Here is a 12,631-nt window from a genome sequence, read left to right on the forward strand (position 1 = left end):
GGTAAGGAAAAAATTGTCAGAAATTGATCACCACACTATTGAATATAATTATTATAATAGTAACATAAAAAACATAATTTTGACAAATTAAATGGAGTTTTTAGTCCCTACTTTTTTCCCCCAAGTTATAACATCTCTATTCAAGTAAAAGGCTAGATTGATTACCTGGGTATTTATTATTTGATTTACCCATTATAAAAAAAGATTGCATGGGGAAGAAAAATGCATCATATAATGAAAATTTCATTCGGAACTTTTGATTTAGTCTCTGCTCAAGCAGTGCTCTTCTATTAATAGGAGTACACAGCCATACCAATGACAGCAACATCTTTGCCCATCCAAGTTTTATTATTCTATTTGCATTGTGTGGTTTGATGTTCAGTGCAAATATGATTCAAATAAACAGTTAGTGAAATTAGAAATATTGTGAATATATTGTTAATGTAATTGATGAAAGTAATACTGGAGAAATTCTTTAATCAAAGCCCATAAAAAATGAAGACACAGAATGAGAATTGTTTAAAAATAAAGAATATAAGAATGATAACAAAATTATTCAGAAGTGAATTATTAAGGGAGGTCTTTGAAAAACCTGGAAAGTCCTCAAATGTATTTTCAGAAATAACACTTTATGATCATTCTGTGAAAGCCAAATAGGAAGGCAGTCATGCTCTGACACTGTTGAAAAACACCATACTAAAAGAATCAACTTACTTTACTGTTTGTTCAACAAATCAGAGCACAACTGAAATTGTAATTTAAATTTTGTTAAGCACAAAAAGCATATTTTTAGAATGTTACACTTCATTTGTCAAAAAATGAACCAGTCAACCTTGTTTATGATTATTTATTGTGAATTTCTCTTCCTATTTTAAAGGGTCTAACTTTAAAATCCTTTCCATTACCAATTGCTCTCAGATAATGAGGATTTCTTGCACTGATATTCTCCTAAACATATAGCTAAAAAGTCACATTAAAGTAACTCAGAGAATTCCTGATTCTGGTTTTGGAAACTGCAGTTAGCTGACAGCTCTGTGCCTGAGATTGTTAAAACATTGAACCTTTCATCTTTAATAGGATGACATTTGACTTTAAATACTGTACTGTTGATACCAGAAAAATGAGTCTCGGTTGTAGGCTGAATAACACACCGCCCCCACCAAAAGATGTCCATGTTCTAATTCCTGAAAGCTGTGGACATGTTACTTTATAGGGTGAAAGGGATTTTACATATGTGATTAAATTAAGCCTCTTAAATTGCAGAGGTTATTCCGGATTACCCAGATGAGCTCAGTGTAATCAAAAGGGTCCTTATAGGAAAGAGGCAGGAGCCAGAACACATATAGAGAAAATGTAAGGACAGATGCAGAGATTGGAGGGAAGAGGATAGGCTTTGGGTTTTGAAGACAGTGGAAGGGCTTATGAGCCAGGGAATGCGAACAGCCTCTAGAAAGAGGAAAAGGCAAAGAAACAGATTCTCCCCTAGAGCTTCTAGATGATGTGCAGTCCCATGGACCCATTTTAGACTTTTGACCTCCAGAATTTAAGTGTATAAATTTATATTGCTTTATACCAGTAATTTTGTGGTAAATTGTTACAGTGGCAATAGAATGCTAATATAGTCTTGTTTGGATTTTTTTTCTGCTCTGCTGAAAACTAAAGGAAAATGTAGCTTCTTCTAGCTCCCCTTCACGAAGAGCTGGGCAACGGACAGAGAAATGACTTTCCCTCTCTGCTCCTGTTCCTTTTATGGGTCAGTTCAAAAGTCTTTTCCTTCGTAAGGCCTTAAGTCTGTCCTGTGACCTCTCATATCAAGTTGCTCTTATGTCCAGGACTATAGATCCATTCTGAGACTGCAATGGGATGAAGTTAATAATCATGCTGTGACAATAGGGATAAACTGGAACTGTGCTGGAACAGACGGTCACCAAACCCGTTTTGTTTTGCCTTGAATTACAATTAGTTACTTAAATGTCTATCTCCCTTTTCTTTTCCTCTCTATTCTTCATAATATATTTGTCATCATCACCAACATCACTATGATGAAATTTATATTTAAAAGTTCCATCACACTTACCATGTGTCTGGCACACATCATGCACCTTACATTAATAACTCATGAGTCCCTGCAGCAACTACAGGAGGACAGCACTAATATGTTATCCTCATTTTATATGGAAATCATTGAGGCATAGAAAGGCCAGGTAACTTATTCAAAGTCACACAATTGGAGGCAGCAGGGCCAGGATTGTTTCAGACAGTCTGGCCTCTTCATTACTATTCCTGTTTTGTGTCCCTAAATGGGACTTTTCACAGCAAAGGTGCTAAGTTGTCATTTGAAAAGTAAATGACACCCGAGTTCACACACTTACACTCCTATTCCTAAATACTATGGAAAAACAGTGTTTGGAATAAAAATAATAATGTCAACATAATAGTTTTGTTCCGTCCAAATCTCTGTGGCAAAATTTTTAAAAACCTATCCACACCAAATGTTGTCCTTAGTCTTTTCAGACCTAAATTAAAAGTATTAAATTGACTTGGTGAAATGAGTTATTAGAAGAAACATACACATTTTTAAAGTTGCTTTTTCATTAGAGCTTTGCCACAATGTCTATAAGTGGAGATAGCAGCTGTATTTTCCTTAACAGGTCAAATGCTTCCAAACTGTCCTTGACAGTAGCTAAACACAAAGGACATTTTTGCCAAAGGTTCATGGAAAAAAGAGATAACACTTAATTAGAAAAGATGAAGCGTTTATATGACTTAAGTGAACTCTTCCGCTAAATTTGAGATAAGTCGTGTTTAAAACAGCCCTGGCCTGAGAGTGCCAGTCAAATATGTGTTAGTAAACAGAATAATCATTGATTTTGATTATCCACATACTTAATGCCAAGAAAAATCACAGTCCTAAAAAAAACTTGGATTCCAAGAAATTAGGTAGGATTGATGCTGCTTTTCTTCCATGTAAAGCTCTGCTTTCCATGTGAACCATAATGTATTTAAATAAAGATAAGTGCATTCAACCAACTTAATACAAGAGGTAAAAATAGAATTACCTTAATGATGTGTATAAATATGAACATGATGTGATTAAAAAATGATTTTTTTTTTTTTTGAGATGGAGTCTTGCTCTGTCGTCCAGGCTGGAGTGCAGTGGTGCAATCTTGGCTTACTGCAAGCTCAGCTTCCTGGGTTCACTCCATTCTCCTGCCTCAGCCTCCCGAGTAGCTGGGACTACAGGCGCCCATCACTATGCCCAGCTGATTTTTTTTTTGTATTTTTAGTAGAGATGGAGTTTCACTGTGTTAGCCAGGATGGTCTCAATCTCCTGACCTCGTGATCCGCCTGCCTTGGCCTCCCAAAGTGCTAGGATTACAGGCTTGAGCCACCGTGCCTGGCCAATGATTTTTTTCAAAGGTTGGATTATTAAAAATAATATGGACATAAATTTACTTTTTAAATGTCTTTATTGGATACATAACTTTAAACCAAAAGACAATTAAGTTGATATAAAATCTAGTCTTTTTTTTCTTCATAATTGTTAGAGGGACTTAAATCAGGTTTAATCATTCAGGTTCTTCCAAACTTAAAACAAAAATAACATACTTTTCTAAAATATGTGTCTGGACAATTTCAACTAATTATAAATGAATTTATTCCCATATTCCAATATAGTAAACTTTTATTTGATGCACACTGTATCAAGTAGAAAATAATCATTCTCACAGATGTGTGTGTGTGTGTGTGCATACACATTCCAAGGACAAGGATAGCTAAAATCTGCACATAAATCTAATTTTTCTCAGATCGATCCTATTAAACTAATGAACTCAAATCTTGTGGAAAGTTTGAGAATCTAGTAAACTTCAAATATATTGATTAGTAGATATGATTTTATTGACTGTTAAAGAGCAAACCATTTGCACTCTTCTGTCTTTATCAAAAAACATAACATGCATGTAAGGCCTTGGAATATTTGATACTCTATCCTGATTTAAGTCCTGCAGATAGCAAATTCCTGTCCTCCTCCACACTCCAGGGAGCTACTCTTTCCAAAATAAGTTCAGAAGCTTTTTTAATGCATGACTGTGCTCAGCCCAGTCCTGTGGGAGGTGTGGAGAAAGAAAGGAATTTGGCTGGGGGAATTGAAACATATTAAAAAAACAAAACACAACACAATAACAACATTAAAAAAAAACCACTCATCTTTTGATTTGGCTGCAGAACACTAAAGAGATGAGTCTGTAAACTGGGTTTAATAATTTTCCAGTATCTTGAAGGGTCGACTCCCCCTCCATGTATTGGAACTAAAAATAAAGAGAGCTGCTAATTTCAAAACCCTGTTTTAGAGTATAGATCTTAAAATGTGTATGTCTCTCTTTTATTATAGCTGACATATTTAAAGTGAAAATGAGATGGGTTTTCCCCCCACAGGAAAGGCTATATTACACCAAACCAAACGATAGCATTTAAAACTGGAATAGTCCAGGTCTTTACTGAGGCCCACCATTTCCCAAGAAAGTCACTGAAGGTGTGATTTATTCAAGACACCAAGACCCACATCTTCCACATTCAAATTTTAGCATTCTATCCTTTTTATTTTTTGTATGTGTTTCTCTAAAACTTGGGAACATTTCCATGCAATGCAAATAGAGTTGTTGTGGAAGAAAAATAAAGCATTTCATTTCCCAAATACAAATATAATGCAAAGACACATGAGTACCTATTTTCCAAAACCACATTAAAAATGTAAAAAAAAAGGTAGAATTTTAAAATTATATAACCCAATATATCACAAATCAGTTCAACATGTAATTTTTTAATTCTGTGTATCTGAACTCTTGTATTTTACACTAATAGGGCAACTTACTTTGGACTAGCTACGTTTCAAGTGCTCTACATTTACACCTGGGTAGTGGCTGCTGTGTCTGCGCAGTTCCTATGTTTGTGAAATGCAGGGTTAACACATAGAGAGCTCTTTACTTCTTTACTGCACTGGCTTTTCACAGCCATTGACATGCTGATGTGCATCATGCATACTTATTAACATCTGTTCAGGCAATGCTGTTGGACATGCTGCACTACACCATGTGGCACCCTTGGGAAAAACTTCTTTATGCCATTGGATTTTGAAGATATGGCTAACAAATGACACTGGATTTTGAAGATATGGCTAAGAAATGACACTGGATTTTGAAGATATGGCTAACAAAGGTCTTAACTCTAGATTTTACACCCAGCTCTGCCACTTCCTAGATAGCCAACACTGCACAAAATACTAACCTCTCTTAAATGTGTGTCCTTATACAGAAAATGGAAATTTTACCAATATTGCAGGACTGCTCTGACGACTAAATGAGAGCATTAGTAAAGTACCCAGAAAAGTACCTAGCACACAGTAGGCACTCAATAAATTATGTATGTATGCATTTTCTCTATATATTTATGTATCTCTAACGTATTTTAAATAATGGAGGAGTTCGTGGTTTTGAGTAAATCTTACTATATGAGTATATTTTTCAAGGTCTTGATTTAGCATTATTGTATAAATCTGCATCTAGAAGCCTTAAGTGTAGGAGGATCAGAGGTGGGGCTCTCAGAAAGAAGAAAGGGCACTTTTTACTGGCTTTCCTTACGCCAGCTTCATACTGAAGCTTTCCATTGCAGCTTCAGCCAGAAAAATGCTTTATTAGATTTAGACAAGATTCCTTTTGAAGAAAAAGATTCATAATTAAAATTTGTAACTTACTATGTTAAGAAATTCAAGAATGGTTAAATGGTTTAAACGTATGCTCAAGTCTGCAAAAAAGTTGTATTTATTACAGGTAAATTGCCTTGTGAAGTAGATTGCTAGGACAATTGGTCACTTAAAATGGAAAGGTAATTACTTATATTTGTAAACAGGAAAACATGTTATACTAAAATTGAATGCTGCAAAGTGAGTCCTATACAGACCATATTAACGAATTTGCTGCTGGGATAGTCCACATTCCACAAGCTACAAAATTGATACCTCAGTACTATTTAATAGAAATTAAAGATAGAGCTGTTTAGAAGTAGCTTTGACTTAACTTTACTCTTGATTTTCAAAAGTGAAGGAAGGATCAAAGCTAAAACTCTGTGAAGTTTCCACAGAACATAATTAAAATTCAAGAGTGCACAACAGAAAATCCAAGGTAATATCCAATCTTCACAGTGGTTTATTTTGAAGACTAGCTTTACACTGAAATTGTACAAACATTTGTCAATTTAGTAAAAAATAATTGCAAAATTGTATGTCTAATTTAGCAAAAACAAAAAAATCCTGGTAAAATAGAGAATACACAGATAGTGTGTTTGCACAGGAATAAAATTAATTATAAGAATCCCTCCATAGACACTGCAGTTGGAAAAGGAATTTCTGTGGCCCTTAGGCTCTCAAGAGTCCTACTCTATGTACAGATGGTCCCCAACGTATGATGGTCCAACTTAACAATTTTTCAACTTTACGTTGGTGCGAAACTGGTATGCATTCAGTTAGAAACCATATTTCAAGTACCCATGCAATCAATCTGTTTTTCATTTTCAGTACAGTATCCAAGAAAATTACATGAGATATCCTTTATTGTAAAATAGGCTTTATGCTATCTTGTCCAACTGTATACTAATCTAAGTGTTCTGAGCACCTTTAAGTTAGGCCAGGCTAAGCTACATTTGGTAGGTTAGGTGTATTAAATGCATTTTCAAAGTAAGGTATTATCAACTTACAGTGGGCTTTTCAGGACTTAACCCACGGTAAGTCAAGGAGCACCTGTACTTTCTTCTAGGTGACACCTTCTTTTACTGAAAGTGGCACTCTTATCTGCTAAAATAGTCTCTGTCTAGTATTCTATGCATGTTTCCTCAAATTATCTCATTTTTAATCAACTAAAAATATTTTGGCCAGGTGCGGTGGCTCACACCTGTAATCCCAGCACTTTGGGTGGCCGAGGCGGGCGGATTACCTGAGGTCAGGAGTTCGAGACCAGCCCGACCGACGTGGAGGAACCCCGTCTCTACTAAAAATACAAAATTAATTGGGTGTAGTGTCGCATGCCTGTAATCCCAGCTACTCGGGAACCTGAGGCAGGAGAATTGCTTGAACCCGGGAGGCGGATGTTGCGGTGAGCCGAGATCGCACCATTGTGCTCCAGCCTGGGAAACAAGAACGAAACTCTGTCTCAGAAGAAAAAAAAAAAAATTAAATTTGAAGAACTAGCTCCTTCAATGACAGTGTTTCCATCCACTTTATGGATGGAGACCTAGGAAGACGGGCAGTAAAATCAAAGAAGCTGGAAATATTTGACCTTATACACAATACTCAGGAAGATTTATTACATGGTGGGACTATTCCAGTTGAGGCCTAATCAGCTCTGGCTTGGACAACTGCAGCCGATTCCTGTCTGTGCATATTTGGGTGTCTCTGGCCTCTGGACTTGATGAAATGTGAAATTTCATAACTTTTAAAGTAACTACAAAATCCAACTAAATAAGAGAAATCACAACAGACACCAAAGCAAACAGTAATTGGTTAAAAAAAAGGGCTGGGAAACAGGCCAGTGGGATTGCGAAACGTAAACTTCTTTATATAAATGCATTTCAACTGTTAAGAAAGGGTTTTGAAAAGAACTAAAAAAGAAAACTGGCTGGGCGCAGTGGCTCACGTCTGTAATCCCAGCACTTTGGGAGGCCGAGGCGGGCAGATCACAAGGTCAGGAGATCAAGACCATCCTGGCCAACATGGTGAAACCCCCTTTACTAAAAATACAAAAATTAGCTGGGTGTAGTGGCGCACGCCTGTAATCCCAGCTACTCGGGAGGCTGAGGCAGGAGAATTGCTTGAACCATGGAGTTGGAGGTTGCAGAGAGTGGATATTGCACGACTGCACTCCAGCCTGGTGAAGGAGCAAGACTCCATTTCAAAAAAAAAAAAAAAAAAAAAAAAAATTTCCAACCTAACATTAAAATATCAACTCTTTCATACTATTGGTTACATTAAAACGACAGAAGTGTCCTCAAGTTGATTAGAGATTGCATTTTCTCATCTTCCAGTATCAATATGTGAGACACTTAGTTTTCATTATGAAAACGAATTATGAGAGTTTTATTTTTGAGGCATTTCATTCAAAGCACATAACAACCATTTGTTAAGCACTGATTATGATTTTCCAGGCACCTTAAAACTATTATTTATAATCAAATAACAGCAAATTGTATTGACGGCTTATACATTCCACACTCCCTTCTAGGTACTTAACATGTACTGTGAACTTATTTAATGCTGACAACAACCATTAAAATTAATGGAATATTTAATCCTTATTTTTTTTTCAGATGATATAAATGGAGGCAGAGCAAAACTAAATTATTTGCCCAGATTTTCCCAGTTAATAAGAAATTGAGCCAGGATTTGAAGCCAGACGGGGTGCCAGGGCCTAGGATTTTCACCATCACTTTCTACTTCCAACATAACACACTAAGCAATGATGATGCTACCATCTGTAATAATGATTACAGTATCAACTAAATTCATTTACATAAGGTGGTTCTGCAAATGACAAATGATGTAAAAAATGGTAACTGTGCTCTTAAGTAGCTTCAAATCTAAGGAGTAAAAAATAGCTCTGATGAAAGACATTAATAAGTATCTCCTTTTTTAAATCTGAAAAACTATTATGGCTTAGAGGAACTCAGAAGGGCAGAGTGGGGATAGGCGAAACACTACTTACACATTTTCTGGAAATAAGGTAGCATCTTTGGAGTCCTCTGACAGACATGGAGTCAGAAGCTCTAGGTTTAAAACCTTGATCTGGTCTTGCTCAAGTTAATTAACCTCTTTAAGCCTTTTTTGATCCCTAGTTACTGTCAGTATTCAATGAGAACATATGGATTTTAATCAGTACTTTTTCAGTAACAAACTGAATTCGATTAAACTAGATTAGGCATAAAAAAGTAGACTTTTAGAAGGGTACTGAAATGAAGAGAATTTTAGAAACCACAAGCACCTTAGGGACTTTAAGAATGGCAACTGGGACAATGATTGGCTCACTTGTCCAATGCTGGAGGACTCGGATTGGTCAGGTCTAAGCCTATAGACTGAGAAGTAAGAAATGCGATTGGCAGCTCTATCAGAATCATGTAGTTCCCAGAAGGGCACCCTGAAGAACAGATGCCAGAGGAGTCTAAAAGAGGTATCACAAACAAATTTAAAAGTGCCAAATTTAAAAGTGCCAATACATTTTACACACCATTTTAAAAGTGCTAATAAAAATAACATTGACAGACACAAATGAACACTTCCCACATTGTAGGCACTGCTCTAAGCATATCACATGTAGTAAGTAATACAGTACTTGGAGGAAAGCCCAAGTTATGCACAGGACACTATTTGGATACAGTGTGGAAAGGAATGAGGAAGTAGTGAAGAGGCCTCAGGTGATGAAGAGCATTAAATGGGAGGCTAACTTATACTTAATTTTATTGACAAATCAGAGCCAATGCAGATCAAGGAATAGAAGGTGATAGGGCCACAGTTCTATATTAGGATAACTAACCTGGGTTTTTCGAGAAGAGAGAAATGGGAGGTGGGGAATTTAACTAATAAGCCATTTCAAAAGGAAGTTTAGCAAAGACTTGAATAGGTAGTAGTAGGAATAGAAAGGAAAACAAACAAAAAACAGATTTAAGGCTTTGTAGAACTGTCAGTAAACTGAAATGGAGATTAGGAATCAGAAGAGTTCCACCTAATGCATGCAGGGCTTAAAACTTAGATGACGGGTTGATAGGTGCAGCAAACCACCATGGCACATGTATACATATGTAACAAACCTGCATGTTCAGCACACATATCCCAGAACTTAAACTAAAAAGTTCCCCATTGAAGGAATAAATGATGATGGTACTTAGTAAAGAAAAATGGCAAAGTCAGGGTGAGAACTGGTTTAAGGAGAGAATGATGATGAATTTAGTTTTGAATATAATGAGTTAAAGCAGGCAATGGATTCTCAGAAGGGGATATCAAGAAGGCAATTCCAAATGTGGCATCACATCTCATAGCTTGGAGCAGGGAAAATCTGAGCTTCTGGAGTAGCTGCAATTGTAAAAAGAGCATAGAAAAAGAAGAAATGAAGATACAACAGACTGATACTTTAATTCTAATCCAAAATGTACTTAGCCAATAGGTTTGTAAAATTTTAAAAATTTAAATTTATTAGGATTAACACAATTACACAGAATAAAGTTCAGGATTTCATTAATGATGGTCACCAATATGTGCTTCTTTGTGGCTTTTTAACCCATAATTCTCATGATTCAAATTTATTCATATTATAGTTGAATTTCATACACAGCTTCACAATGTGGATATCACAGGTCCACCAGTAAAATTAATGAAAACATATCTTTCATGAAAGGCACATAAAGAATCTAAACTAACACATTTAAGGAACTCTGATAACTTTGAATTTCTTTACATTACAAAGAAGAAAATCCTCCAAATGAAACAGATATGAATATAGTTTATGGTTACACACACACACACACACACACACACACATATACTTCAACCCAGTGACAACACGTAACTTGGAAACTACTTACCAGCAACGTGTACTGAAAGACTAACTTTTTCCAAGATGAGTAAAAAAAGGAGGGTGGGGTGGGGAGTGCTGTTTACTTTGCTGAAACAAGGTCAGAGATGACACATCATGAATAATCAAAAGAAAATTATTCTATCAAAGCTCAGTATCTAGCTGATACATAACACTTATTTGAGCATACATATAATCACTGACTTATTAAACACTATTACTCATTTTCTAAGTGTAATTGTCCATTTCATTCTCAGAAATAATAGTATAATTGAAAAAGAAATGATATAAACTCAAGCAAGTGGAGAAATTTGAATTATCTAAAGGAAAAAAGTAATTTTACCATAGTGTGATAATTACATTTGAAATTAGTTATATGTATAAATTTAAATCTTGCATTATATCAGCAATAGAGTATTCAAACATCCTTCTTGTTATCTTCCCAACAAGGAGCTATCATGTATGCTAGGTACAAGAGACTCCTCAAGGGAAATAAAAGCCTCACCAATGAATGTCTCAAAATTCATTATGCCCACAGGTTTTTTTTTTTACCCATAAAAATGCTCTTAGGATCCCTCCAAACTTAGTTATAAACAAAAATGTAGTTATTTAAAGTGAATAAAAATTAATATGACATCACCTTTGAGGCAATGCATTCATATCAGCCAAATATTAAAATTGAGTGAAAACAAGTGAATAAAAACTAAGTGTGTACAATAAGTCTAAGACAGTATATCCTCAAAAATCTGAAATTTTAGTTTTTCAAACCAAATCTAACGTGGAATCTAATGTAAAATTAAATTATTTTATTTTCTTAAAGTAGGAAAAATCAAAATGCATACAATGTTTAAATAGTTGATCCAAAGGCAGGTGTATTCATCTTAAGAACATTTCAATAAAACACATAAAATTTAAAGAACAAATCATGTTATTAAAATAGTCTGTGCAATGTTTGTACAAATAACATTTTTATTAATACAAGTATACATATAATCAAATAAGGGCTGTAATGTTTCCTAATATTAATTACTGTACTTAAAAATTTACAGGACATGAACATAAATAAAGCTGTTTAAAACTGGCAAAAGTAGTAATAGTCTGTCATTCAGTACAAGGTATATTTATGTTACTTCCAAAGCCATCACCCTAAAATCCTAAGTTGCCACTCTTAAAACCTAAAAATAATGTCGAAAACTAAAGTCATAAATACATGTATACATACATTTGCATATTTACACTTATGCAGAAATCATCAATATACTAGAGCCCAGCTTTAACACTGTCCTTCAGTTTCACACTGCAGGACCATCTGTCACATTTAAGAAAGGTCCTTCTGTTACTTTCAGTTAAAAAAACAAAACAGAACAACTTTGGTCAAGTCCCAGATGCATTTGCCTTATATTACATTCTGTGTTGCTGCAAGACTCTAGTCTACAGAGATCCATATATAAGTACTCATTTGGTTTGAAAATGCATTTTACCATGAACTGCAAAACTTAAAAGAGACCACAATCTTTTAGATTATTTTTTATGATGACATCTGTTACAGCATCAAAAACAAACTGCACATTCTTAGTATCTGTGGCACATGTGAAGTGGGTGTATATTTCCTTTGTGTCCTTTCTTTTATTGAGGTCTTCAAACTGACATTGAATATATGCAGCTGCCTCTTCATATGTGTTTGATCCTGAGATGGAAAAAGGAAAGAAACATGAATGCAAAAAGTTAAAATAACTGCTTAAAATACTGAATTCAGTTTTATACATATGAAACTGAAGTTAGTTTCATACAGTTTCATTCATGGACTCCTTAACTGTGCTTTCCCTTCTAGAATGGGAGACACTATTTCTTCTAAATGAAAAACACTCCATGTTAATTACCTTTAATGACTAAGTTATCCCTTAAACAAAAAATTTCCTTTACATGGCATTCCGTGTTCATCATGATCTTTGTTCCTGTCTCAATCCTCAAATGCCAGATCTTTTATCCTCTTATCCTCTGTCCTCTACACCCCAGCTCAG

The 12,631-nt window shown here is 35.2% G+C and overlaps 1 protein-coding gene across 2 annotated transcripts in view; it reads right to left on the reverse strand.

The window, feature by feature from the left end:
- Positions 1 to 10,203: 10,203 nt before the first annotated feature.
- Positions 10,204 to 12,631, reverse strand: part of GNAI1 (G protein subunit alpha i1) — an 85,218-nt gene continuing 82,790 nt past the window's right edge. For both annotated transcript variants that reach the window (XM_004045650.5, XM_055347571.1), the window contains exon 8: positions 10,204 to 12,297. In XM_004045650.5, the coding sequence (XP_004045698.1) occupies positions 12,107 to 12,297 (191 nt within the window). In that variant the 3' untranslated portion in view covers positions 10,204 to 12,106. The remainder of the gene's footprint in view (positions 12,298 to 12,631) is intronic.

This window comes from Gorilla gorilla, chromosome 6 (genome assembly GCF_029281585.2).
Source record: "Gorilla gorilla gorilla isolate KB3781 chromosome 6, NHGRI_mGorGor1-v2.1_pri, whole genome shotgun sequence".
Classification (NCBI taxonomy): Eukaryota; Metazoa; Chordata; class Mammalia; order Primates; family Hominidae; genus Gorilla; species Gorilla gorilla.